This window comes from Cyrtonyx montezumae, unplaced genomic scaffold (assembly GCF_038088225.1).
Source record: "Cyrtonyx montezumae isolate F1298 unplaced genomic scaffold, pur_monq_1.0 scaffold_25, whole genome shotgun sequence".
NCBI lineage: Eukaryota > Metazoa > Chordata > Aves > Galliformes > Odontophoridae > Cyrtonyx > Cyrtonyx montezumae.
The window spans coordinates 7,586,497-7,614,368 of NW_027071992.1; the positions used below are offsets into that span (position 1 = coordinate 7,586,497).

The 27,872-nt window shown below is 38.0% G+C and overlaps 1 protein-coding gene across 5 annotated transcripts in view; it reads left to right on the top strand.

The window, feature by feature from the left end:
• ARL15 (ADP ribosylation factor like GTPase 15) overlaps positions 1–27,872 on the top strand; it is a 215,296-nt gene that overhangs the window by 12,801 nt on the left and 174,623 nt on the right. For 2 of the 5 annotated variants that reach the window (XM_065739891.1, XM_065739895.1), the window contains exon 2: positions 1,424–1,480. The exons of 1 other annotated variant lie outside the window; for it this stretch is intronic. In XM_065739891.1, coding sequence (XP_065595963.1) covers positions 1,424–1,480 — 57 coding nt within the window. Of the gene's footprint in view, positions 1–688; positions 789–1,423; positions 1,481–27,872 lie in introns of those variants that run through there. 2 more of the 5 variants (XM_065739892.1, XM_065739893.1) reach the window with 2 other exon arrangements.

The following is a 27,872-nucleotide window of genomic DNA, read 5'->3' on the forward strand; positions in this document are numbered from 1 at the left end:
GTTTTGTCTGAAAGCTGGAAAAAAAAACAAAAAAACATTTTGGCAATTTAGGTGATATTTGGAAGCAGCATTCTTTTATCAGTAATAACATTATAGCTTGAAATAGAAAAAAGAAAATCAACCATGCTGTTGAGATTTGCTTTGAGGTTTTCATGCTCAGTGTTTTGACTTTCAATCAGTTCAGTGAAATATTACTTACTTAAAATATAAATTTAATAGTAACACCAAAAGAAAGATGCCATGTAATCTTTTTACTCTGTTCATAAGAGATGCTAGTTAGATTTATGATTAAGAAAATGTGAAATGGCTAAGTCATTCACAGTTTTTTTTGGGTGGGTAGGAGTAATTTTTTTTCCCACTGATAATATTTGAATTCTAAATGCATTTGGCACTTTGCCTTTTACATGTTGAAGTACATGTAGATGGCGTTTGAAATTGGAGAACACAGGGTAAAAGTGATCTATTGGGTTTATTTAATTTTTGAACAGACTGAGAAAAGATTTCTCAAAGGTATGATTTTAAAGAATTCCTCAAACTGTTTAGAATAAGTTATTGTAAGCCTATTTATTGTTCTTGACTATATGTCGCAACGGCAGACCTACAACACATTTTGCTTTGTGTTTGGGGGGGAAGTTGCATATATTTTCTGGCTTTTTAATCCTATTTAAAGGAGGTCTTTTTTCATCTGTTTCATCAGAAATTCATAGTCCATCCTCAGCATCTCTTGGTGACTGCAGAAGACATAGAATTGTGGCATCACAACAGATTGGAAGTTGAGCGAGTTGAGGGTAAAAATTTTTGATATGATTATTGACAGCTGTGACCAATTACATGAAATATTTATTCAAAACAGTAGAGACTTCTATTTTAAACATGAAAATCTCAGAAAATGAAAGCAGCATGACTTCTGAAATATAGAAACTTAAAGTTATTTGCACTATTTTGGCATGAGGAAGAAGAGGACTTTAATCATGACATAAGGAGAGAAGTACAGTATTTAAACGTGGAAGTTCTCATGTACCACTAGAAATGCAGAAAATGCATTACTCTGTTAAAACATGTAATGCAGGTGTTTTTTAAGCCAGGGTAGATAAGAATAAATGGGACTGAAGGCTTGCATGCAAAATGTTAATACTGTGTTTGGGCATTTTTGTAACATTGGATGATTGAAGGCCTGCAATGAAATACTGAGTTAGTAAATGCACTGTTGTTGACAGCTGCTGCTTTGTGCAAAGTACTATGTGTTTGAATAATCTGAATTTTTATGGCTTTTTTCACAGTTTATTCAGCATAGCCTGAAAAGAGAAACATAAAGTAATATACCATCAGATATTTCTTTCAGGGGAGAGGGGAGAGATAGGAGAGAGAAGTTAATTTTTAAGTACTAGAATTATTGGTAACATCTTTATTTTAATTTCTTTAGACTATGTCTGAATGTATCCAGCTCTCATTTGCTGTTTGTAGAATTGGCATTTACACGGTAAGGCAATGTTCTAAGTAACTTTTGTTAGTGTTGACGACATTATGCTGAAGTTATATAGTTTTTTGGCGGGATTGGGATTAATGAATGCAGTGAACAAGAGGGATTTGTTTTCTTAGTTTCCATGAGCAGAATACAGCATGCTTTATCCAGTTGAAGCATCCAGAAAAAAAGTGTTCTCCTCTTTTTAATTAAAAAGTAAAGAAAAATCCTCCCTACCTCTCGAGTTAAATAAAACTGGAATTCTTACGTATGAGTTATTGAGAATTCAGGCATAACTTAATGGCTGAAGGGTTTGTATATGTTTGCTTTGAAATACCCATTATGTTTGAGCAACGTGGTGTATTAAAATGTTATCTAAATGTATATGCTGTTTTAAGCTTAGCCTTGAGTGCCTGAACACTATCCAAGTACTGTTGTTAAATCTCCCAAGTTAAGTCACTCAAAAGAAAAATGTTATTTTATGCTATTTCAAACGTGAATTTCCCAAAGATGCTGAGATTTCCTTTAAAATACACCTTCCTCCTAATTGCTTCTTATATTAATGGTGGAAATAGATGAAAATTAATTGAGTAAGCTTCATTTACATTTTATATATTTGACAGTTGCTTGAATCATGCTTTGAGTCTTGGAGCTTTTTTAGTGAGAGTGCTGCTCCTACTGTTGACACTTCTTAGGAGGAAACCTAAAACATGCCATTTTGTATTTTACTAGGTGGTAAAGGCCGAGGGTGTGTGTATTTTAAACAGCTGTGATGCTGTTCAAAAGTCACACACCGGTGACACTTGCTTGGGAACTGAACTACAGAAAATTTGGTTTTATTCCTAGAACTTAGTACCAGGTGGGATTTAATATCTCTCAAAATGTCTCTACCATGCCTTTCTGTGTCATTTGCCCATGTTCCATTTTCAGCATCTAAAAGACTGTTCTCAGTAAGAGAACATAGCAGATTCGAGAAGTACATACAAAACACTCCTGGAAGAAACTGCTACTTGAATTAAAAGAATTGTTTTCCTTGTGGTATTTAAGATCCTTAGCAAGATCTTCTTTCTCCAAATTCTTACATGATAAGAGTATGCTTATCTTCAAGTATCAGAACAGGCTACAGCATGATGTTCTAATGGCTGCAAAGTATGCAGACCATCTGCCAGCTCTTTAGAAGGCCGTATTAAGCTGTCCAAATTCATTTGAGAGGATGTCCAAATATAATTGTGTGTATTGCAGAACTGAGTACAAGCAGTATGTAAAGCAGAATACTCCCTCTGATAATAATTCGTTCTGTTTAGGTTTAGAATAGATTAATTTGGTGTTCCTACTGCAGTTCATTGTGAAGTGACGGTAGCTTCAGTTATAGTAGTGTTTGGATAATTGATATTTTATTGTGGCCTTTATCCAGCCATAACCTTTAATTTCACTAAACGTTTTAAATTACAAACTGCAAATCATTTATGAAAGTGCTGAAAGGGTTGAATTTCCTCGACTGCTGGAACTACAAGTGAGGAGGCTGATGAGTACACTTTAGAGCATACAGAGATGCACTACTGTGGACAAAGTATAGGGAGGAGACATGCCACGCCTTATGTGTATAGGATATGTGAAGGCTAAAAGAGCTGCTGTGGGTAAGTGCTTGTTGTGCTTACTTGCTTATAAGAAGGTGCCTGCTATTAGAAAGGTGGTAGTAGGTCTGACTGACGAGAAGGTTTGAACAGCTTTGGTTTTCATGTTAAGGGAGGGAATTGCTGATGTGAACACTATGTGGAAATGAAGTGTGATCGTTCCTCTCTCCACATTTTGCTCTGTTCTTGCTCAGTCATGTAACTCAGTCCCTGGATTTGTTGCTCAGGTTATGTGAGCAATCTGTTAGCTAGCAAGTACAGAGCTCTGCAGTGGTAGTCAAGAAGAAAAAATATTTTCTGTCTAATCAAACCCTTATGTCTTGCATTTTGTATTTTCAACTGCATGCTATTTTGCAGATTTTACAGATTTTAAAAAATGAATGTTTTTTTGTCAAAAAACTAGGCAGTCTGTCAAGTGACCGTCCTTAGCAGTACCATGTGTTCTGTTTGTGCTGTATTATTTGGACACTTCCTGTTCTGCATGTCCTTGTACAGCACTGTAAGTATCTTGTAAAGACTTGTAGTCCTTTGGACTACAGACATCTCAATTGTTTGTCTGTTATCAGGCTGCTTATCAGTAACTCTCTTGAATACCCATTACTTCAGCTGTACTACTGCATTAACGAGGCTTCCTGTTTTTCAGGCCTGTACAGATTACAAGAAGGAGGAAGGGTTGATATAGATATATCTATATCAGAAGAGCTTGTGTCACTTTCAGTTGCTGTGACTAAGAGGCTAAAGCTTTGTTCTCTTGAGCTAGGAAGAGCAAAATTGCAGAAAGATGTGGTACCCATTTGGGGGGCATTAAACCAGATGAGAAGTAGATCCAGTCTTTGGGAGAAGGAGAAAAACAACGGTTGTTAATGTGAAAAATGCATAGGTATTTGTAAGGAACTAATACTGAAAGGTATCCTAAAATGAAAACGTTATAAGGAACTGAAATAGAAAATTTGGGGTTAGAAATCAACCAACCAACCAACCCAAATAAAGCTTAATTTCCTCTAAGGGCCTGACACAGCTAGTACCTTCTTGGCAGAAGTACGATCCTGTTTAGACTTTGTTTCTCTTTGTTCCATTTTACTAGTGTGTGAGTCAGCAGCAGCGCTGGGGACAGGTAGGTATGTTAGTTTCTGACTTTCCAGGGTTGTGGAGATTGTAAGCTCCTGAGAGCTTGTAGCAAAACTTTGCAGACATTTTTGCTGTTATCATTAACTGCTTTTCTGCTTCTGACGTATTCTTTTTAACCAGATAAAAATAGTAGTGAAATGAACAGCGAATAGTCCAACCTATATGAACTTCAGAGGAAAATTAATCTGAAGTTTGCTGTATTTCTTGTAAAATGGTTTTCATGATGGTGTGTTGGCTAACTTCATAACTATTTAGGACTCCAGAGACATTGTGGAAACAGTATCGTATACTTACGTATCATATCTGGAAGGCTCTCTGATATTCTGTACTAAGCTTTTTATCCTAAAATTCACCCCTGTCCTCCAATGTTCTCAGGAATAAGCAAAAAGTGCTGATTTTCCTGTTGCTTTTTGTCCTGGGTAACAAGAAGGAAGGAGGCCTCTGCAGTGGTGAGAACCATGTGGGAAAAGTTTGGAAGCCTGATTTGGGATGCATTAGGAAGCAAAAATCTAGAAAATAGGACTTTCCATTTTCTAAGAATTAGAAGGTAATCATTTTCCTTTATTTAGAATATGACATCAGTAGATAAGCAATTAAGGAAAGCTCATTTGAAACATAATTCAGATAACATAAGGTCCTCGGCAGAGCTTTTTCCTCACATGCCCTGTATGGCAAAGCTAATGTACTCCAGCAGCATTGCATCAGTATTGGCATCTTCTTCATGAAAATGTTGAGTCATGGGTACTTTGGTATTAGTAGCCTTTTGGTTTGAATTTGTGCAATGGGATGTGGGAATAAATGACATTTTATAAAGCTGTACTTACTATAGTTTGTAAATAGTATGCATAGTAAATGATGCAAATGTTGTACTTTTAGTTCTTTAGTTTACCTTGGATTAATTTACATTTGTCGTTGTTTATAATGACAGTGATAAATTCATGCCTTGAAAATGGTTTGACTAGAAACAACTTCATTGGTAAGGAATTTTGCTTGTATTAAAGTGAGGCAGAATTAATATTTATTTGTGAAGTGGTGGAGGGAAGGCTCTTTAGTTACTACCACAGTTGGCTTCTCTTAAGTCAGTCATGGAATAGAATGTAATCATGGGATTATGTTTGGAAAGGTTCATGAGCCAGCCTGTGACTTACAGTATAGAAGGCTTCCTGTGCAACTCTTCCCCTCCCTGACGAGGTTTCCCGTTGGAAAATGCAAAGTTAAAGTAATAACAGAGCTCGTATAGCATATCCTGCCTGCTCCTCCCTTTCCCATGTCATGTCCTTGACACAAGCAGAAAAACAAAGGCACAAAAAAGCAGCAGGAAAAAATCCTTTTATGTTCTATCCTTTGGGAAATGCAGGCAATTCACAGTTACTATTGAAGTAGTATGGGTAGACTGCTGGAAAGGTATCAATGTTTTCAACTTCCAGCTTTAATTAAAAGTAACATACAATCACCAGAGTATCTGTTGGCAGTGGCTTGCTTGTGTTTGATGAAATGGTGTTGTGTATGATGAGAGTGTGTCTAATTGTTGCAAATGTATTGTCATGCTGCTGCAATCAAGTTTGTTTGCTTGCTGTTTTTTGCTTTTCTTGTTTTTATTTACACCAACCTAAGCAGTTAAAAGGGGGAATTTTCTGATGCATGAGTTATTATGCATTTATAAATATTAACGTATTATTATTATTATTTTAATGTATGAGATAGTAGACTCCTGAAACAAAGAATTTTTTTTTTTAAATCAAATGGAGAAAGCCAAGGCAGGTTTAGTGGGAAATCATCCACACTAGGGCAGGAGTGAGGATGAGGACACAATTCTCTCTCTTATCCCTGTACAGAGTTCATTGGTCAAAGTGAACTATATTTGAATTGCTGAGCAGCTGCTCCTTGTGGCCAGGGGTCATGGTATCTTCTGATCAGAGAGCTCAGTTACTTGGTCCAACCGATGCAGGTGTGACAACACTGCTTAGAGCTACTAACTGATACATTTTGTACAGCCCTTTAACAACCTCTGAAAAGTAGTAATTGACTTTTATTGGAAAATGCATTGTTGGCCAAATTAGCCTGTTAATTTTTGTCAGAATGAAATGTTGTCTGGCAAACTTACTTACTGGAATGAAGCTTTGTTCTGATCTAGAGATTGTTTCATCTGACCAGTCTGCTTTTTATGATCCTTTCGTGTTCTAAGTCTTCTTGCTTTAGGAAATACCAGTCTTGTTCCACAGACAATTAACTTGAAGGAGAACTAAGAAAAATCCCAGATCTTTACTACGGGAGTCTCACTGTTGAGTCAAGTTGTCTTTCAATTTATATTTATCAAAGCTGTGTGGTTAGTTACCCTGTAGATGAACACTATTTTGTGTCTTCTTTTTGGAAATCTTGTTTCTTGATCTTCTGTATTGCTCTCTTTCAAAAAATCAGTTGTGTAACTTATTGGCAAAATGTCTTGTTTTGCCTTTGGTATCTAGTCTTCATGGAAGATAAACTATTCCTGTAGACTCAAGTGGTTCTAGGGGTTACTGTGTGAGCATGGAATTTTCCTAATGACTTCTGCTAAGCAGTTCTTTTTGGTGCAGTTTACAGAGTAGTGTTGTTAATTAAAAAAATAAGAAGAAGAAGAAGAAAGAGAAAAAAGAAAAAGAATTATTTGAAATGAATAATAGGTTATGGATATTGAAGATCCATATAAAAACAGAGTTTGTAAAAATCACAAAAAACTCTTATTGGCTATATTACATGCTTGAAATTCGAACTGGCCTATGAATGTGGGCTTGGAAAGGCAGCAGTGAAGCATGTTGTATTCCTCAGTGGGACGTTTACAAATCAAGCATTTGGATTATTAAGGGTACATGAAGACTAGAAAAGACGTTTCAGTGAAAGTTAAACTTTCCTTTCACATTTGGTAGCCCATAAGTAAGGGTTGTATGTAGCCAGGATGTTTACAACAAAGCAAATTAATTTGCATGGAGTCTCGCTCAGCAATTCAACACTGACTTGAGTCTGCCTTTTAAATATGCTAGAAGTTGTATGCACTGCTGTGTGCACACAGTCATGTCCTCTACTTTGTACAGCTGTATAAATAAGAATCTAACAAGAGATTTGCAAGCCCAAATGGGTAATACATACTATTTATAGTAATTATATACCACTGTTTTGATTGTATTTATTATTCTGTTACATTATTATCTGCCGATAATAGTGAATGTAGATTGTTTCTGATTTGTCTGCAATTTGCTTTTACTGGACAGCCACGGTGTATTAGAAATGACTGTTCCAGAATGGTTGTTCACAAGATGACGTGTTATAGTGGAAAGGTGATCAGTCTGTCTATCAGGTTTTAGCCTTGTTTTGTTACTGTGAGCTTAAAATCATGTTTGTTTTTCTTAGGACATTCTATGATTCTACATCTAAGCAGGAAGGGATCCACAGCGACCACAGTTTAACATCTAGCTCTACACAGAACCATCCAAGAATCAAACCCTATGTTTGAGAGTGTTGTCCTGACACTTCTTGAACTCCAGCATCTAGGTGCCATGACTGCTGCCCTGGGAAGACAGGGCCTGAACACCCTTTGGTGAAGAACGTTTTCCTAATTCCTGACCTGACCCTCTCCTGACACAGCTCCATTCCATTTCCCCTGGTCCTATCTCTGCAACCAGAGAGAGATCGGTGCCTGTGCCTCCACTCCCCCGTGAGGAAGCTGTAGGCTTTCATGAACAGGCTTGCACTGTATCTTGAAGGCATTATTGGTATAATAGTGTCATGGTTTTATGATTTTTTGGTACTGGTATTCCACATCATAACATCATGTAGTGCATTTGGAGTTAAAGAGTTAATGCTTCAGCTCCATGGATCATCGTTAGTTCCAGGTATACCTGTCTCAGAAGAGAAGAACTCCATTCCCCAGAGGACTTTGCGATGCTTTGCGTTCTTACGTGTTTACGCTCAGAGGGAAAGATAAAAACTGTCTGCAGTCACGGGACTCTCTCTTCCCTTCGGGACCGAGCTCGGCAGTGGGTGTTTGTTGCAGCTGTCCGCCTTCAGCGTTAGCGTAAGGCCTTCAGTTTATCGGGCACTCTCTCTCTTGCTCATTTTATTTGATTCATTTGCCTCAATTCCAATTATATTACATTATATTGTGTTATTTTCCTTTCTGATATCTTATTTAGTAAATTAGCTTTCCTCCTCAGATCGTTGCCGCTGTTTTGTTCCTGGGCCCATCTCCCTTCTCCTTTTTCCCTTTTTCCCCCTTCCCCTTCCCCGGGGTGTGGGCCCATGGGTCCCCTGCCTCAATTGTCACGGTACCGGGTCGAACTGTCCCGCAAACCGCTGACAAATAGTGTTACTATTACAATTACTACTGTAAATAGTGAAGTGTACTGTAGATGTTAACTTGTTTTCTAAACACATCCTGCATTTGTTCAGGAATAGATACGTTATAAGGGAAGAAGTCATACAAGCAGGCAGAAAATGGAATAAATTCAAGGAAATGCAGCAAATGCAGCAGAATTTCATCTGAGTTAGTTTTGTGGCAATAGAAGACTTCTCTAATTCTCTCCATTAGTATATCTGTCTTTGATATGTTTATATTACACCTCATTATAAAGTTGAAAAGTTTGCTCAGGTATTGTAGTTAGTGGTTTACTGAATTCCATGCAGCTACTGTTTCTATATAGTTACAGGCTTGTGTCTTCAGCATGCTGTGAGATTCGTTATTGGCCAAAACCAGTCCTTTTCAAGAAGCACTTTCATTAAGGTAATAACTGATATAGGAGAGGAAGTATTCTTGGGGCGGAGGGAGTTGGTGCCTGATGCATCATCACCAACCATACACAGGCCTCCTTGGTGGCAGAAAGGAAAACATATTAGAGACTACAAATCCTTGTGAAAGGTTTGTTCCAGTCCAAAAACCTGTGGAGTTGACTAGCCTCCTACTGAGCATGTGGGAAAGTACCAGGAAGATCAACAAGAACAAGAGTGACTTTTTAATAAACCTTAATTTTAGAATCATAGTGTTGTTTGAGTCACAAGGGACCTTTGAAGGTCAATAAACAGGAATACCTATAGCTACATCAGTTTCTCAGAGCCCTGTACAGCCTGATCTTGAATGTTTCTGGGGTTGGGGCATTCACCACCTCTCTGGGCAACCTGTTCCAGTGCTTTGGTATTCTTACAATAAAAAAAATTCATCCTTATGTCCAGTGTAGGTCTCCTTTGTTTCGGTTTGAAACCATTTCCCTCGGTCCTATCACAAAAGACCCTGCTGAGGAATCTGTCTCCTTTCTTATAGGCCCTTCTTAGATACAGAATTTCTTTTACGTTTTTTGTTCACTAGTCTTAAAAGGCTAAGTATTCTAATAAGCCCAAGCTTTTGCATTTATAGCTTATTTAAAATATCAGTAGGAAACTCACTGCAAGAAAAATACTTGCAGAAATCCACAGCAGATCTCTGGTCACCTTGGAGTCCCATCACACTTTGTTTATAAAATGGGTAGTGTGAAGGGAGTTTGTCTGTTCTGTGTTTTGGATGGGAAATTAATGAGCTTAGAAGATAGAAAGGCTGATTGTTACTAGCTGTTATGTCTAAAACTCTACCTGGAGAGTTTCTGAACTTTAGAATTAAATTGCCAATCTATTTACTGTTCACAGAATATTTTAAACAATTTTAAATTGGAGCTTGGTTTATTGTGGAACAGGGTAAGAAGTGGGACTTTCTACTCTTAAGTCCAGGGGAAAAAGAAAGCCTAAGAAGTTGAAAGAGGCAAAACGTGATAATGTGAAGCCAGGCTCCTTAGAGAAAGGAAGAAAGTAGATTACTGTTCCAGAAATGAGAAGAAAGGAGACTCATAGGAGGATGGAATAGTAAAAAGTGTGTTTTATATTTCAGCAATTTGGTCTGTCACACAGAAGGTGCCTAAATGTTCAGGGTGTATGTGGGCAGAGGCAAGTATTAATTGGGAATCTTGTGAGAGTTGCTTTTATGTTGGGGACAAAATAGAAGATTGAGATGGAGTAGTCACTTAAGTGATTAAGATCATAGATTCACTAAATTTAAAGATTAGGTAAGCGTTCTCCAAATTGTGTGATTGATTTCTGAGGGGAAATGTGATTGGTGTAATGATACTTCTGTTGAGGGAGTTTGTAAAGAGAGGGTTATGAGAAATACGTTTGTTTCCTGGTCACCTCTTTGGCTAAATGTCTGCCATTAGAGACGGATGTGCGATGAAACCTCTTGATAGTTAAATGATTTGTGAATCAATTTTAAAATAGTAATATTTCATATCACAGGTTATTTCCAAGTCACTGATATTTTATAATATTATTGTCTTTCTTTATAATCAATTTCAAATAACTTACACCATAAAGTTTTACCTCCTCAAAACTTTACTGTGCCAGGATTGTCTGAAATTTGAATGCTTATTTAGTTAGCATGCTAAATCCAGTGCAGCTATTATTGCATTGCAGTGGTTGTTTACAAATGATTGTGTCAGTATCTCCCAGTGTGGTACTGAAGAACATGGTTCAGTGATGTGACTTGGTACGTCAGGTTGCTGATAGGATTTGATGAAGGTCTTTTCCAACCTGGATTGTTCTGTTTCTCTGTGAATCTGTGGTTCTGTGTTTTTTGGTCAGTCTTTTATTGCAAGTTTTTGGATCATTTTTACTATTTTATACAGTCTTGTATCTGTGTTCTGTGATATGAAGACTTTGTATTGTTGAAGAGTAGAAATAACTGTAGTGTTTAAAAGGTACTGTAACTCCATATAATTGCAGTTAACGTGTATAAATTGACATATTTCAAAAGGTAGCTTTCAAGTAACTAAGTGCATTGTTATATTAAAAAGGTGTTCTGGGGCATGGACTTTTAAGAATCATTAAGACATGAGAAATGATGTCTAGAGCGTCTTGCATCCTAGAAAGTAGAGGTTACTTTCAGTGTATTGTAACTATGACTTCAAAATTCTTTTTCTGCTGTTGTTGAAATTGCTCTGTGTGTATGGACAAATCTCTTTTGTGTCTCTCTGCAGCAGTGTTTATTTCAAGCCTTTCTAAACTTAATAGTTCAGTTTCTTAGCTGTGTTTAATGCTTTCAGTTGAAGCCCTGGGCCCACCTTGTTTCATTAAATACTCTTTTTTTCATAGCACACAAAAACTAACTTGAATCAACAATAATTTTTGTAGAGTTATTTTACTATACATTGCTTTTCAGGCTGAAACATGACCTACTCTTTTTGCTTACTTTTCCTGTTTGAGGAACAGTATTCCTGTCTGCTTTCATTATCATGTTGTCTTGTTGAAGGCAAGCTTGTAGTTCAGTGCATGTCTTCCTCAGTCCAAACTGTGTGAAATAAGACCGCATGGGATCTTTAAGATAACTGGACATGGCAGAGGAGAGGTGCAAGGCTTCACAGAATGGATTTCTTTTGTGACTGCTACAGCTAGCACAATGAGACAAGTATTCCTTGTCACTTGTCTATCTGTGCCTTGTCTGCCCCTGGTTTGGGAAATAACCTTAACCATTCACCCCTTGAAATCTTCTCTATCAGTTAGCATGGTTCTGCATGTAGAATTTCTTTGCTCCAGCTATATATGGAATTGCAGTCATGCAAATTACTATTGTTTGTGACTGTTACGCATTCCTCAATTCGTTTATTCATTATTTAATCTGTTCTCTATGCTCTCATCCTGTTAAACTGTCCTTTAACTGGCCCTACTTGTCACTTAATCATGACGAAAATAATGCTTTTTCTTCTACATGATTCATTTTCCTTGTACCTCATACTTGTTTCTTAATGTTGCTTTGTTCACTTCCTCTAGTTTTAGCACAGAGTATTTTAACTTCCAGAGTTATTGGTTGGGATGGGTGTGGTGTTAAAAAGGTGTTTGTGTGCAGATGAAATGTTTTGAGGTATGCTAGAATCTCTCCCTCAAATTCCATTAATAATTGCTTTTTCTTTTTAAGCACAGTTCACATTGTAGTGACAAGATGAGTGGTGCAGTTGACATGATAGCGGGAAATGATGCCATGCAGAGATACCTGAACAATCTTGATAGGTGGGCCCATGCCAGCCTCGTGAAGTTTGGGAAAGCCAAGAGCGAGGTCTTGCACCTGGATTGGTAGGGCAGTTGAAGGCACAAATACAGTCTGGGTGGAGAATGGCTTGACAGTAACTCTCATGAGGAGGATTTGGGGGTGTCAGTAGAAAACTCAGTATGAGCTGACAAACATGTACTTGCAGCCCAGGAGACCACATCTTGGATTTCATCAAAGGAAACATGACCAGCTGGTTGAGGGAGGTGATTCTGCCCCTCTGCTTGATCTTGTGAGACTCCATCTGGACTACAGCTGCCAGTTCTGGGGTTCCCAGTACAATAAGGGCATGAAGCTGTTGAAGTGTGTCCAGAGGAGGGCCATGATGATGATGATGAGAGGCCTGGAGCACCTCCCCTATGAGGACAGGCTGAGAGAGTGAGGGATCTTCAGCCTGGAGAAGAGGAGGCTCTGAAGACACCTTACAGTGGCCTTCCAGTGCCTGAAGGGGACCTATGGGAAATCTGGGGAGGGACTTCTATTAAAGTGCGTAGTGACAGGATGAGGGAAATGGTTTTAAACTGAAAGAGGGTAGATCCTGACTAGATATTAGGAAGAAATTCTTTAATATGAAGGTGGTGAACTGGGATGTGTTACCCAGAGAGGCTGTGGATGTGTTCAGAGCTAGGCTGGAAGGGGCTTTGAGCATCCTAGTTTAGTGGGAAGTGTCCTGCCTATAGCAGGAGGCTTGAAACTATGTAATCTTAAAGGTCTCTTCCAACTCAAACCAGTCTGTCATTCTGTGAGCATATCAACCAGCATATACTTAAACTTAGAGAAGGTTATTTACTGTACTCTTTTAAGCTCACCATTTTGTCCAGCTATTAATGTCTATCAAGTATATTAACCTGGTAATTTAGAAGTATTTTAAATCTGGTAATATATTACTGTCATTTGTAGTTCATGGTAATTCATCAACTTGGATATTTAGAGCATGCATCTAAGGTCAGATTTCCGAAAATCCATCCAGATTGTTGGTGGACTATTTTGTATGTAATTTTCTGTTTTCTGTTTTTTTTTTTTTATCCAACTCTAACCCAATTACTACTGCTTAAGAGGCTTAAAACTTGTTCTGTTGAAGTTAGAAGTCAAATTTCAAAACTGCATACATTTTCCATTGTTTTTTAGCCTGGATTTTGTTGTGTTACTGTTCTCTTGATAAACTGCTTACTTAATTTTGTTGTTTTGGATTATGAGGAAGATACTCCAGTGCATTTGTCTGGGCTATATACACCTAAATAACAATCCTATGATAGCAGCATGTAGCATGGTTGTAACTAGAGACTTGAAAGACACTGATAGTTTGATTCACAATGTCATAGGAGAGATAAGCAGATCGCGTGCAGGTGGATGAAGTATCAAACACAGCAGTGTGCGTGGGAACCATGCAAGTACTGTGCCATGTGCACTTCTTGTCTACCTGTGGAAAAATGAAGTGGTGTTTGTTGTGAAGGTGAGCCAATAGAAACAGCAGATCTTGGAACAACAAAAGGGGGTGGAATAAGATATAAAAAAAAGTTGGAAAAAACTTTTGATTATTATCTCAAGGTATGTGTTTCAGATGCTTATGTCTTGTTGTTGTGTTGGAATTGCTGTTATATCATTACAATTTTAGCTGGTTATTTTATTTTCTTGAATTTATCATTTTTAGAAAAGAACAAATCTGCTAAGACTGAGAGATGGTCACAGGTGCAGGTTATATCAGTGCTGCTGTAATATGTTGGAGGTGTCTTAGTTTCGGAGGTTCTTAAAGTGCTTTTCACTATAATATCTCTCAACTTTGGATAAGAAGGTTATTCTGAAAGGGATTAAATGCACATCTCTGCGTACCATATTAAAAAGCTGAGGCTTTTAAAAAGCAGTAGTATGAAAATCCCCAAGTTCTGAAGTCAGCAATTGACTGTGCAGCATCTGACTGTGAGGGTCACTAAAGCAAGTTCTAATCAAATACCCCAAGAAGAAGAAAGTAAAAACATACATAAATTAAAAAAAAAAAAGTTGCTTTTATGCTTATCATAAGAAGTATGATACTCAGAGTATAGCATTGAGCAAGAAAATCACGATAAAAGAAATTGAGGTTTTAGATGTGTGTTCTTCTGAGGCTGTAATGTAATATGAGTTAATCTTGTATAAGCTTCTTCTCTGTAGTGAATGGTAAATGAGTTTCAGGTGGACAGTATGAATAAAGCTTTTAATTGAGTATGAAATCTGAATGTATTTGGAATTGCCTCTGAATGCTTTTATTTCTGAGTCTGCTTGTATTCCTAAGTCTTAGAGCTAGTGGTTCAATTTTCAAAACTCTGGATGAGATGGAAGCTATTTTTTTTTTTTGCTTTTTTTCATCAGAGTAAACTGAAATATAAAATGCTAGGAAGTGGCAGGGATATTTATTTATTTTGCAAGTTCTTAACAGCTCTTAGAAGCTAATCTAATAGTTTTGAATCACAGAACTGTGGAATCGTTAAGGTTGGAAAGGAGCTCCAGAATTGTCTAGTCCAAATGTCCACCTACCACCAATATTGCCCACTAAACCATGTTCCGTATTACTGCATCCACCCTTTCCTTAAACACTTCCAAGGGTATTGATTCCATCACTTCCCTCGGCAGCTTGTTCCAATGCCTCACCACTCTTTCAGAGAAGAAAATCTTAATAGCCAACCTGGACCTTCCCTGTTGCAACTTGACTCCATTTCCTCTCATCCTATCACTGGTTACCTGAGAGAAGAGGCCTACCCCCACCTTGCCACAACCTCCTTCTGGGTAGTTATAGGGAGCAGAAAGGTCTCCCCTGGGCCTCCTCTTCTCCAGATGGAACAATTCAAGTTCCCTCAACTGCTTCTCCTCAGATGTGCTCTTTAAACCCTTCACAGCTTCACTGCCCTTCTCTGAATGCTCTCCAGGACTTCAGTGCCCCTCTTGTACAGAGGGTCCAGAACTGAACACAGTAATTGAGGTACAGCCTCACCAGTGCTGAGAACAGGGGGACAGTTACTTCCGTGCTCCTGCTGGCAACACTGCTGGCAACACTATTGCTGATGTAAGCCAGGATGCCATTTGCCTTCTTGGTCGCCTGGGCACACTGCTGGCTTATGTTCAGCTGCGTGTCAGTGGACTCTACCAGATCCTTTTCTTCCGTGCAGCTTTCCAGCTACTTTACCCCATTCCTGTAGTGCTGGATGGAGTTGTTGTGGCCAAAGTGCAGGAATTGGAAAGGAACACTTGGTGTTGAACTTCATCCCACAGGCCTTCGCCCTGTGATCCAGCCTGTCTGGATCCCTCTGTAGGCCTTCCTATTTTCATGCACATTAACACTTCTCCCCAACTTCTTGCTGTCCATGAACTTAGAGAGTTGTGATGCCTTGTGCTGTGGCTTGGCACTTGCTCTCATTTCATCGATATCTGTGCATTTGAATTATGACATTTCATTAGTCTTCAGCTGTTAACACTTCCAACTGTTCAAATTATAAAATTTTTAAAAAGTTGTGATCTTGAATTTTTGCATGGGATTGAACAAAGGATTGGCATGAGGTAAGGATTTTTTCCTTTTAAAATTCTGTATTGTAGTGTAGGAAGCTTGTCCTCAGAGAAGGAAGATGTTAGTAGTTTGCTTTTTTCTGAGTAATATTGCAAATACTATTTGGTTTCATGTTGGCATGGCTTTGTGCATTTTCACTGACAACAGATTATTTATTTGAGGAGTATTGTTTGGTAGTGGAGTGTGGTAGAACCTTGCAAGGATTACCTGGGATACTTATCTATAGAAGGTTTTCAGGGCTGCTTTGAGTTTGTGAGTGCTTAAAAACACTTTAAAATAATGACTTTAATCAGAAAGTTGCTTCACTGTCGGATTGATTTATGTATTAACATCTTGCTGATGCAAGATTTCATGACTGAGATTGGTAAGATATAAGAAGCCTCAGGATCAGTCTGCCTACTTGCACAAAGGGTTGTGTTTTTCATGTATATGTGAAAGAGTCATTTCAAATAGGGCTGAAAGGAGAGTCATCTAATTCATCCCTGGCTCAGAAGAAGCATGAGCTATATGGCCAAACCAGACTTTGACCAGATGGCTTTCTAAAAAAAACAAACCACAACAAACCCTTACCAAATTCTGCTGTCTTCTCTTTTAGTCCTTTCCCCAGGCTAGATTAGATTTTTCTAAGATGTAGCCTAAATCTTCTGTTACTCTCTCTTGCTACAGTTTAAGCTGTTGGGTTTTTTCTTTTTATTATTTTTATTTTTTTATTTTTCACCTACAGCAAACAAGAAAAGTTTGTTCATTTGTTTGAAAACTATCACACAGTTTTTCAGCTTTCTGTAAGTTAGCAGCCTGGTCATTCTGTACAGAATCTGAGTTAAAAATGAGTGATCATTTTGTGTCTGTTCACAACTGAGAGATGTGGCATTGTAGTTTTTCTTCTTTTCCTTATTTGCTTCACTAGAACAGAATTCAGAAGCAACTTATTATTTTCATGATGGGCCTATTAAACTACTTGCTGAGGGTGATTTATTGGGTATGCACTGCAGGATACCTGGAAAGACCTTTTGAAGATAGGCGTAAGCAATGTTATTAGACAGTAGAAACAACATAAAAATACCTGTTGCTCTTTATTTTAGTTTTATTTTCTTTCCTTAAGAGACTGGTTTTGACTCAACAACTCTTCTATAGCAATTGGGAAGACAGTTTTTTAGTGTCAGGATTTTTACACTGAAGGTTTGTATGCTTTGAATGCAAGCATACTGCATATGCTTTCATTGGAGTTCCTTGAATTGCTGCGAAACCTTGACCAGCAACTATAGCACAGCTATTGATCTAGTCTTTTGCAGAGAAAGCGCATTTTATTTCTGAACTCTTGTCATTTGATTCAGGACAACCTACCTGGTTGGACCAACAGTCTAGTAGAACTACTTCCATTTGACTAAGCTCCAAGGAAGAAAGAAGCAAGAGCTGCAGGGCTTTCAGCTAGAGTGTGCTTTGTCACAATTATGAGGGGGTGAAGTTAATTCACTTTCTATGTATAAGCATTAATATAGTTGCAGTGAATAAAGTTAACAGTGATTAGGCTGTAATCAACTAAATAATTGGTTTGTTCAGGTGTTTGCTGCTACATATAAATTGAGTTAAGCAGTTATTAGCTTTGTTGTATTCAAAGAAGTAATCAAAGTACAGATTTTACACCAATTAGTGTGGCTGCTTTTGTATGTATGTTCTTGCAAGTTTCTGTTTAGAGTCATCTGCAGCCTAGGTTTATATTCTGACTCAGTTGTTTGCTTTGAATTTCATCTTCTTTAAGTAGTTTCTTATAGCTTTCAGAAATCTACATTCCAGTTGTCAAAGTATTAATTTGTTTATATTAATCTAGTTATATACTTTGTAACAGAAGTCCATCCTGTCAGTCTGCTTTTGTGTAACAGATTAAGAATGTCTTTTTAAATCTTGCAGATGCCTTTAGAAAACATAAAAATGCTGTCGGAAACAATGTTATCAAAAAAAGCCCCCAAAAATGTATGTGGTTTCACTGATAACTAATAACTAACAAACTAATAACTACGGTTATTAGTTTGATTCAAATGCTACAAGACCTAGCATCTAGTTCTGTGACATCCACCACGTATGTTTTGGGATATCCTTGTAAGACAGTATAAGAAGATGTATTTTTACTGCAAAACTGTCTTCAGGATTAGGAGTATGGGATTATAAACTGTAACATCTGAAGTCAACATGGCATCTTTTGGTGGTATGGATGCAACACAGTGCTTCTGTGATAGAGCCAGGAAAGGATGCATAGCTCTATCCATACACCATCCTGCTTTTATTATTATTATTTTTTCCCCAGAGGTTATGAGTCTTAGGATCATGAAGAAAGCCCTAAAGTATCACTTTTCCAAAGCTGTTTCTTGACGGACATAGCCTTCTCTGGTAAAGCTTGATTTTGGCTCAGTTGAAATATTTTGTTGGAGTTACGTAGAACTATAAACAATACCTTTTTTTTTTTCTATAGTTCAACATCCCTTTTATATTTCTTTGTTTAAAGCTTAAAACTAACCACTTCTGAGGAAATGATAAGATGGCTTTATTTTTGTTGTGGGTATCCAGGTTGAAAGTTCTGAGTTGTTGCACAGTGTGAATTGGAGGATATAAGTACTGGGGCCCTCCCTCTTTCAGCAGTAACTTTTTAAAGCTTTACACAAAGGGGTCTACAAAACATGAACGAAACCTTTTTTTCTGAAATGGCTAAACAGGATGCAGATATAAATAATAATTCAATACAGTCTTATTTTGCTGGAGTTTTCTCACACACCACTTCTTGTATGTTCAGAAACGTAGTTTCCTTTTTGAAATAGTTCTGTAGTTCATTAGCTTCCAGATAGCATTGAAGTTGGATTCATAACGAAAATGGAAAATTAATTAAAATCTCTAGTTCCAAAGGGTGTTAATTTATCAGTCATCAACAGTGGCTCAAATTATTAATCACACTAACATACTTGCTCTGTTACATAAATTCAGATTTTAGTCCTCGCATTATGCAGTTTTCCTGAGGCACTATTAAGACATTCTTCACTCTTATAACATAAAAAAATTAAAACATCTCATGTGTCTGGATTTCTAAATGATTTTGTAATGTAGGATTTTTGAAATGCATTGTTCTTAAAAATTAATATTTTTCTCAACTGTCAGGAATATCCAGAATGGTTGAGCAGGAAGGTGGTATTGTGCTGGAGTAATGATTTCTCTCTTATGCAGTGCTAATAAAATATAGGGGGGGATCTCTTTTTTGAGCAGTCTCAATTATAAAATTGAACACAGTACCATACATTGCCCCCAAAATGATGTTCACATGTGTTTTGACAAACAGTGCTCTGTGACTTGAAATGTGTTTATTTTTATTTTATTTAAATCTACCTCTTTGGCTTTTCAATGATCTGTTAGTATAACCAGATTCTCTTGCTAGCCTGCTATTCAGCATAGCAACAAGGAAGTACTTTCTGAAGCCACTGTTAAAGGGTAGTTACACAATGTGAAACCACTACATTGTTATATGCTTGAATTTTTATTTACTCTTTGTCTTGGAGAGGGTGTTCTACCTTGAGGGCTAATCATGGTTGATGTAACCTTCTGAAGGAATTAGTAAAACTCGAGATTGGCTGTCAAGGGGGATTTGGGAAATACCTTTGTATGAGAGCAGGAAAAAAGTCCTTGTGAATCTTGATGCTGTTATTATTATCTCGTGTTCAGGTTGGCTAGCTCTGAATCACTGGATTGTCTTCAGATACTGGGAGTGAACTTGAACTTCTTTTTTTCTAAAAGCCTTTCTACTTAAGATATGGCTTTATCTGCATTGGTTCAGAAATTTCTTTGTCAAGTAATTGTCCCATCCAACTATTTTATTTATTCAGCTTCCAGTGTGAGCCTCTGTAAAATCCCTTTTGTAAGCAGAATAGTTTGTACTGAGTTCTGAGTAATTTTGAGAGGAGTTATCAAACAATAGACTGTTTATTTTTAATCTTTTATATTCTTCCATAAATGTATATTCTCTAATTCTGTAAAGATAAATAGATTTTCTCTTATATATTTTACTTCTTGTTTGCCTTTCTGAGTTAAATTTGACTTTGTTCTTACAGCAATACTATGCTTGGCTAAAAACCTTGTAGGTATGCTAATTTCCCATCTAACTCTTTCTTCTATGGACCACGTGTCTCAGCAGAATTGATTTCTGTATCAAGTCGGGACTAGTTTTTAACGCCTACCTCTTTCATGTGAATATCTGAATGAGTCAGTGGAGACAGACCCTTTCTGTCAGTGCTGGTAAGAGCTTTGCGCTTTGCCTTGTTTGCTTTGCTTGGTATGATAGATTTAATACATAACATTTATACATGAACTTTTTTTTATTTTACACATAGATTGACTTTGACATTGATCGACTTTTGCTTCACTCAGACTTCTAGTCTGATGACATAATATATTTCAGCCTTTAATATCTTGAACTGTCTGAATGGAAAGTCTCTTGTGATATTAAAGCTGAACAACTTTATCTGTGGACCAAGCTGTATGAATTTCAGTGTTATTGTTTATGACCATTTTCCCTCAGAGAAGGTTTTATTGCCCCAAAAGATCACAGAACTATAGGGGTTGGAAGGGACCTCTGGAGATCATGGAGTCTAACCTCCTGCCAAAGCAGCTCCCTAGCCCAGGTTGCATAGGTAGGCGTCCAAGCGGGTCTTGAACGTCTCCAGAGAAGGAAACTCCACCACCTCTCTGGGCAGCCTGTGCCAGCGCTCCATCATTGCACTGTGAAGAAGAGTATGTATGCATGCAATATGTACCACTCTATTGCCTTTTCTATAACAGTTTCTTCTGATGAATGATTATTTGTTTTAATGGTTCTTTGGAGCCGGTTCCTTGTCCAAGCTGGGAATTGTAAGGCTGTGTATTCTGTGACCTAGTGATTGCTAAGAGTTCTCTGATGTTCTCTTAATGTTTCCTGACTGTTTTGAGAAATAAATTGTTCATCAAAGACTCAAAGTTCTTTTATTGGCATGCTAACAATGTTGGCAATTTCTTCTAATTTTCAGGCTTTGGAATTTTAATCCTTGCTACCTTTAATCTGTGATGGCGAATGGGGAGATGATTTGTAGCTCACAGTATTTGTCAAGAGTTTGGAGAACATATTGCAGTGAATGTTCACAACTGTCTGTCACAGATCTTCATGTAGCTATCAGCTATTGCAAAAGTTGGAAATTAATGACTCACAGTGATCATAATCTAGTCCTGTGTTCCCAGCTGGAAATGGAAAGCATTAACACAATGCTTAATCTTGAATTTATGGGTAGCTTTTTACCTTGTACTTAAACTATTGTGAATATCTCTTGTGCTTCTGAAGTTTCAGGGAATCTTTATTCACAGGCTTTCAGATGTGTGATGTTTTAATTTTTCTTCTATCTTTAGTGAGTAAAAACTTTTCTGAAGGGCTGTGGCTCTCAAAAATTGCAAAATCACCCTGAGGATTTAAATTATCATTGGTGCTAATAATGATTGTAGTTTTATATTTATACAAATAAATGTATTACTTTTGGAAGCTTTTCTGGTCATCTGTGGGGATGATGCTTCTTCTGAACCACTGGTTAATTTTATGATTGTGTTTTCCGAATCTCTGAGAGGAGAAACTTTGAGAATGGCAGAAAGTGGCCTCTGTGTGCTTGGATGCTTGCCTAGTCTCTGGGTCAAGTGGTTGAAGTCAGCTTGACCAGTTGTTCTGAGATTGAGATGATGTTTTTTTTTTTTTTTCCCCTGAGGACAAATGTCTTATATTTGTTGCTTCTTCTATTTCTAGTATTTTGGTAATTGATATGCTCACCGATTGCATATTTCATCTACTTGAATGTAGAGCTCAGGCCTTGATGACAGCCTGATACTGCAAATTCTCGTCTTGTGACATTTGATCTCACCTACCGATGGCTGAAGTGTGTTAGTATAACTGAAGCCTCCAGGTCTGTTTTATGGCAATATCTGGAGACAGTGCCCTAATGGTTAATGGATTGAATATTCTTGTGGTCATTTACATCTTGCAGCTATGGCATAATTGTACTCTGTTTGGAAAATTACTCAGCTGAACTTGATCTGTTTTTCTGCTTGAGCTCCAGTCATTATTTTGGCTAATGCCTGTTCATTGCTGATTTGACAGTTTCATTCCATGTGTTGTTTAATCTCTCTCTGCTTCAGATGTCTTGCTGCTAACTGTCTGTGCTGCATGACTGATCTCAAGCATATTCTGTAGAGCTTTTCCACGAAGACTGTATGCTTCTTTAAACTGAGAATGTTGATGATGACTGTGTGAGACCCAGTGTTGCACAGCAGTCTTTGTTAAACCTCAAAAGAGATTGCCACTGACAATATGTGTGGTTTCATGTAAAAAAACTTATTCCCAGTAGCAGCTTGTTTGGAAAGTGAGGAACAGCTGCAGAACAGCTGCAGTTTCTGAGTGTTGGTGTATTACCAAATGTAATAATGATGCAGTTTGATAAATAAATGTTCTTCCTTTATATAATGCATTGTCAGGCTGAGAGTGCTGGGACTCTCCTCCTGGAGATGAGAAAGCTCCAGGAGGACTGTATGGTGGCCTTCCATACCTGCAGGGGGCCTACAGGAAAGTTGGAGAGGGACTTTATATAAAGGCATGTAGTCACAAGATGAGGGGAAATGGCTTTAAACTGGAAGAGTACAGATTTAAACTAGATATTGGAAAGAAATTATTTACTGTGAAGGTGTTGAGACACTGCAACAGGTTGCGCAGAGAGGTTGTGAATGCACCCTCCCTGGAGGCATTCAAGGCCTGGCTTATGTGGCTTTGAGCAACCTGGTCTAGAGAGAAGTGTCCTTGCCTGTAGCAAGAGGGTTGGAACTGGATGATCCCTTCCAAACCAAACCATTCTATGATGTTATGATTCCAAAGGTCTTTTTCCTTCTCCTCTCAAAATGCAATGGGAAGAGTACACTTCCAGTTCTCTAAAAACAAACCAAGCAAAACAAAGAAATAAAACCTTACAACTTTTAAATCTCTCTGAATAACCTGGTTTCAGCAGCCACTGCAAAATTTGGGTCTCTTCTAGAGAATGGCAGAAGAAAAAGTTGTGTAGAAATTGTACATGAGATGCTTCTGCACAACATTCTTTAAAGCCAAAGAGATGCAATACTTCAGATACTTCAATAAAACAGATGTTGCATGCTTTCTCATTGTGGTTAATTAAATTGAGATATAATTCTACAAGTTAATTTTTGAGAACTGAACAGAATGTAAAGGATTAAATGTTCGTATTGATTCTTAAATAATATTTTTACTAAACAGTACACTCTTTTGAAGGAGGCATTATAACTCAGGTTTTAAAGATATAATCTACAAACAGTATTTCATATTATTGCACATGTGTAATTTACCTCTTAGCAGCCACCATCGAGCATTAGAAACTTTTCACCTACTCTTTGAAAGGTATCTCTTAACCTTGTCCCACTTTAACCTAGTTAGCCATCACTGTCGGGTTACAATCCAGTGCGGAAGACATGGAGGATTTCTCAGAATGTCTGTAACTAGTGGAGACAGGCATGATGTTCCAATACTGAGGACAGAACGCATGAAAGTCAGTATGATTGCATCTGATACTTTCTTGTTCAATAATGCCTACAGATAAGGTCATATGCATTTTTGGTCTGCCTGGAATGGATGGAGGGCTGTATAATGACTCAGATGAGCTGCTAGAATGTAGTTTTAGTGTACTTTAATCTACTAAACGCAAGGTCAGCCAGGTTAGCATAAAATACCATCTTAAATAGTTGTCTCTTTCCAAGGAAGCGTGTGAGATTCCTTGCTTATTGTGTTCCACTGATACTGATATGTGAATGGCACTCTTCATAAGAAAACTCAGAAATAAAACTCCTCCAGCTCAATGGGATGTATCTAAGTGAATTTAGAGACATAACGCTTGTACACAGGTGCTAGAACTGTGTAGTGACAAAGCCGAAGATATTATGGATTGGGAAATGGCTCGAACTTTAATCCTGCCTGATTTACCTTCTACACTTTATGTGTGTTCTGGTGTAGTCCTTAATTACTTATATTGCTTTGTTTTCTCTCTTCCTTTTCCCCATAGAACCCATGAGTCAGTCATTACACAGGATGGGTGGTGGTAATTTAATTTGCTTCTGTTTACTGTATTTTTTTCCACAATTGTTATTAGGTGTTAGGCCTTTATGTTTTTGAGCAGTTCTCTGAAATCAGAACAAAAAACTGGTCATACTGGGTGAGACCAAATATATTTCTTAATGAGCAAACTATTTTACAATAAGCCTAAACAAATGTCTATGGTGGAGTAAGGACAGGAAAAGCACGTTTGTTACTGTTACCTGACCTTTGACAAGTTTCTAATTCTTTTACTGCAGGCAATTTCAGAGTTAGATGTGGTTTACGTACTTACTAACGTTAGTGGATGTTAATGGCCTAAATACGTGTAGTTTCTTTGTAATGTCACGCAGAATCCACAGCTGCAATTGGCAATAAACTGATTGGCAATAAACTGGTGGTTCTGCAGGCAAACTACCAGTGATGTGTTATTTTTTTGATTGTCACCTGCCTTTTTGCTGTCCACTCAGTTTCACAATGTCCCTTTGTGTATGTTTTACGTACTGTCTTCAGTAACTGGATGTTACCAGCTAACTCTGAGCCACTCATCTTTTCTGCAGCATATCCTTTACAAATCCCTGAGAAATTTTGGAAGTGGCCTCCTAGTTCCTCTAGGAATGAACCATTTACTTACTCTTATCCTCAGTTTCCCAACCCCATACCAGGCTTTTTCACTGTATGTCATGATCTTAGCCTTGAGAAAAGAAGACTCAGAGATGGTCTTAATAATGTTTATAAATATCTTAAGGGTGGGAAACAAAGGGATATGGTCAACTTCTTCCTAGAGGTCTTTGGGGCCAGGTCAAGGGGAAACAGCCATAAACTTGTGCATAGGAAGTTCCACACAAATATGTGAAGGAACTCCTTCCCAGCGCAGTGACGGAGCAGTGGCACAGCTGCACAGAGAGGTGGTGGAGTCTCCTTCTCTGGAGACGTTCCAGACCTGCCTGGACGCCTACCTGTGCAACCTGGGCTAGGGAGCTGCTTTGGCAGGGGGTTGGACTCCATGATCTCTGGAGGTCCCTTTCAGCCCCTACAATTCTGTGGTCACTTAGTTGTGTTGTTTTCTTTCTTTCTTTCTTTCTTTCTTTTTTTTTTTTTTTGAGTCTTTGAGGAATTTTATAGAAAGTTTTCTGAAAATTCATCAGTTCTTTTAACAGGTCTTTTTGTGGCAGTCATGATTGTTACTACAGCTGAACAGTTCACAAATGCTGAATTTTGTTCTATTATATCTGAGGTCATAAAATATCTTTAGTTGTTACAGTGTGAAATATCTGCAACCTAAATTTTGTGATAACTTTTTCTTTTTTCTTACAGATTTTTTTTTCCCTCAGAATTATGAGCCTCCAAACAAACAAACAAAAAAAAACATCCACCATCCTTTCACTCTGCGGATCTATAATGTTCAAGGTAGCAATGGATAGTTAGTCTCTAAACTACACTCCCAGAGTAACATGTTGAGTATCTAAGATAGGGTCTATCTTTTAAATGTGTTACAACAGAGCCACTCAGAGGCAGCTGCAGTGGTAGAACTAGATTTATGAAGCCAGCATTCTTCTTTCAGTGATGAGAAAATCTCTTGCCTGTTCTAATTTCTGCCACAAATGTTGCAGAATCTACAGATTTATGTGAAAGATGAATTTTCTCTGATTTCTCTGCATGAGTCAAAGATCACAGCACTATTGTTGTCTTCATTGTCAAATGACTTGAGAAGATCAAGTTAACATAATTACCATAGATGTTTGTTACTTTAGATTTAAAGTTATTGTCCCTGACAACAGCAGGTCCTCTGGCACCATCCAGCATTGTCTGTGGTGTGGAGAGTCCAACAAAGGCTGGAAATGCTTGTGTTGATCTAAGTAGTCAGATAGTTGAATTGCAGCACTGTGGCAACAAAGTTTTTTTTATCCATACACTGTGCTGTTTTGCTTTAGACAGGATTAGTGCACAAATGGTAGTGCATTATGACACATGCTCATGTTCTCATTCAAAAAAATTAAAATATGTTGACACTTCTGGAGAACATAAGATAAAATAGTATGTATAAAACTGTAAATAGCATGGCAAGTTATTTTTCCCACTGCTCTAGTGTAGTGGAAAAACTGGGCTTAGAAAATAAAAGGCTTGGTATGCACAGAGATTTCTTCTAAATCAGTATTATGGTTGTATATATGTATATATGGCTTATTAGCTGACTAAGCTAAGGAGACTGAAGGATTAATGGTTCTTTCATATGCCACTTCTCATCCAAAGCACTTCATATGCTACCAAGTTTTAATCAGTTTTCTTATACAGGAATCAAGCCCTTCATTTCTTAAATTCAGTATTGCCTTACACAAGGACTGCACAAAGCAGACCTTTTTAAAAGCAAATATCATGGGTTCTGCTAATGAATAGGGTGGTTTGAGGAAACTCTCTACCAGCTTGTTAATTAAGAGCTATGATTTACCTCTTGCTGCTTTGGCAATTTCATTTTCTAGTGCAGGGACTCTGTTATCACTTTACATGCCAGCAACACATCTGCTTCCTGTTTTCTCTGATACAGATGAACGCAGATCTTTTCATTTTTACTCCACCTGTGTTAAATGTTCTGTGATCTGTGGAACTGATTTTTTTTCCCTCCATATATTTTAGAGAAGGAATTTAGGTTTAGATACAAAAAAACAAATGTGTTTTGTGTCCAGTACTGATACTGTTTTATTTGAGTTTTACACTGCTTTCAAGTGGAGCAGAACTGAGCTCTGGAAGGTGTGACTTTATTGTGTTGTTACTCTACCTTCCTGAAGTGTCATGCAACTCTCTTCATGTTCTGGTGAAGACAGGTAACAGGCTGTGTGGTGGTACTTAAGAAGGCCCTTGTTTTGCAGTTTCCAAAGAGTGGAAAATAGCATGTAAGCTTCTGGATCCAAATTAATAAAGCATCCAAACTTTGTTTTGTTTCCATGACGGTGGCTTTGCAAAAATATTTTCAGCTTCGAGTTTGGATTTGTTGTAGAATTCTTGCCACATAGAAGTAGAAGTAAGATTTGTATAAATGAAATGTTCAAGAGGAGCTCCCTAGACTTTCTCTAGATTTTCCCCAGTTTTGTCTTGAAGCTGGACAGCACCATAGGCTCAGTCACAGGACAGTAATGTTAGAAGGGAGTTTGTATTCCGACTTCATGCTAATAGCTGAGTCAGCGTGGAGGTCAGAGCGTGCAGGTTAGGGCTTTATGCAGAAGCATACCTTGTAAATCTTCCATAGTAGAGACCATTCTCTGGGCATTCTGCAGTGTTGTTACACTGTCCCTGTGTAAAAAAAAAATGTTTCCTTTTATCTGCTGTCTGAATATATCTTGTTTGAGGGCGTGCCTGTTGTCTCTCATCTAGCCACCCTATGCTGCTGTGGAGAGTGTGGCTCTATCTTCTCAGGGGCCTATCCACAGGTAAGAGAAGGCTGTTCTGAGGTTGGTTCTTCCAAGCTCTACTTTTCTCCATGCAGAATCAGCCCCATCCCTCAGCCTTCCCTCACAGGACAGGTGCTCCAGCCCCTGATCTCGGCCTCTGCTAGGTTCTTTCTGTCTTGACAAAGTCCGTCCTGGACTATGGAGCCCAAACCAGAAAACACAGTATCTAGGTGTGATATGAGAAGTGCTGAGTCCAGGAGGACTATCATGTATGTCTCCTGGTCATGCCCCTTCTTCTGCAGTGCCAGATGCTGCTGGCCTTTCCTGCTGCCATCCCCCAAGTTGGCTCCCGTACAACTCACTGTCCCCTGGGTCCCTTCTTCTGCAGGGCCTGTAGTGCCCAGACTGAGCAACTGCCAGGGCCCTACCTTCCCAGGGTTGGAACCTGGAGCTTGCCAAGGCTGAACTGCACGTGGCCTATTCTTCCAACTTGCCCAGGTC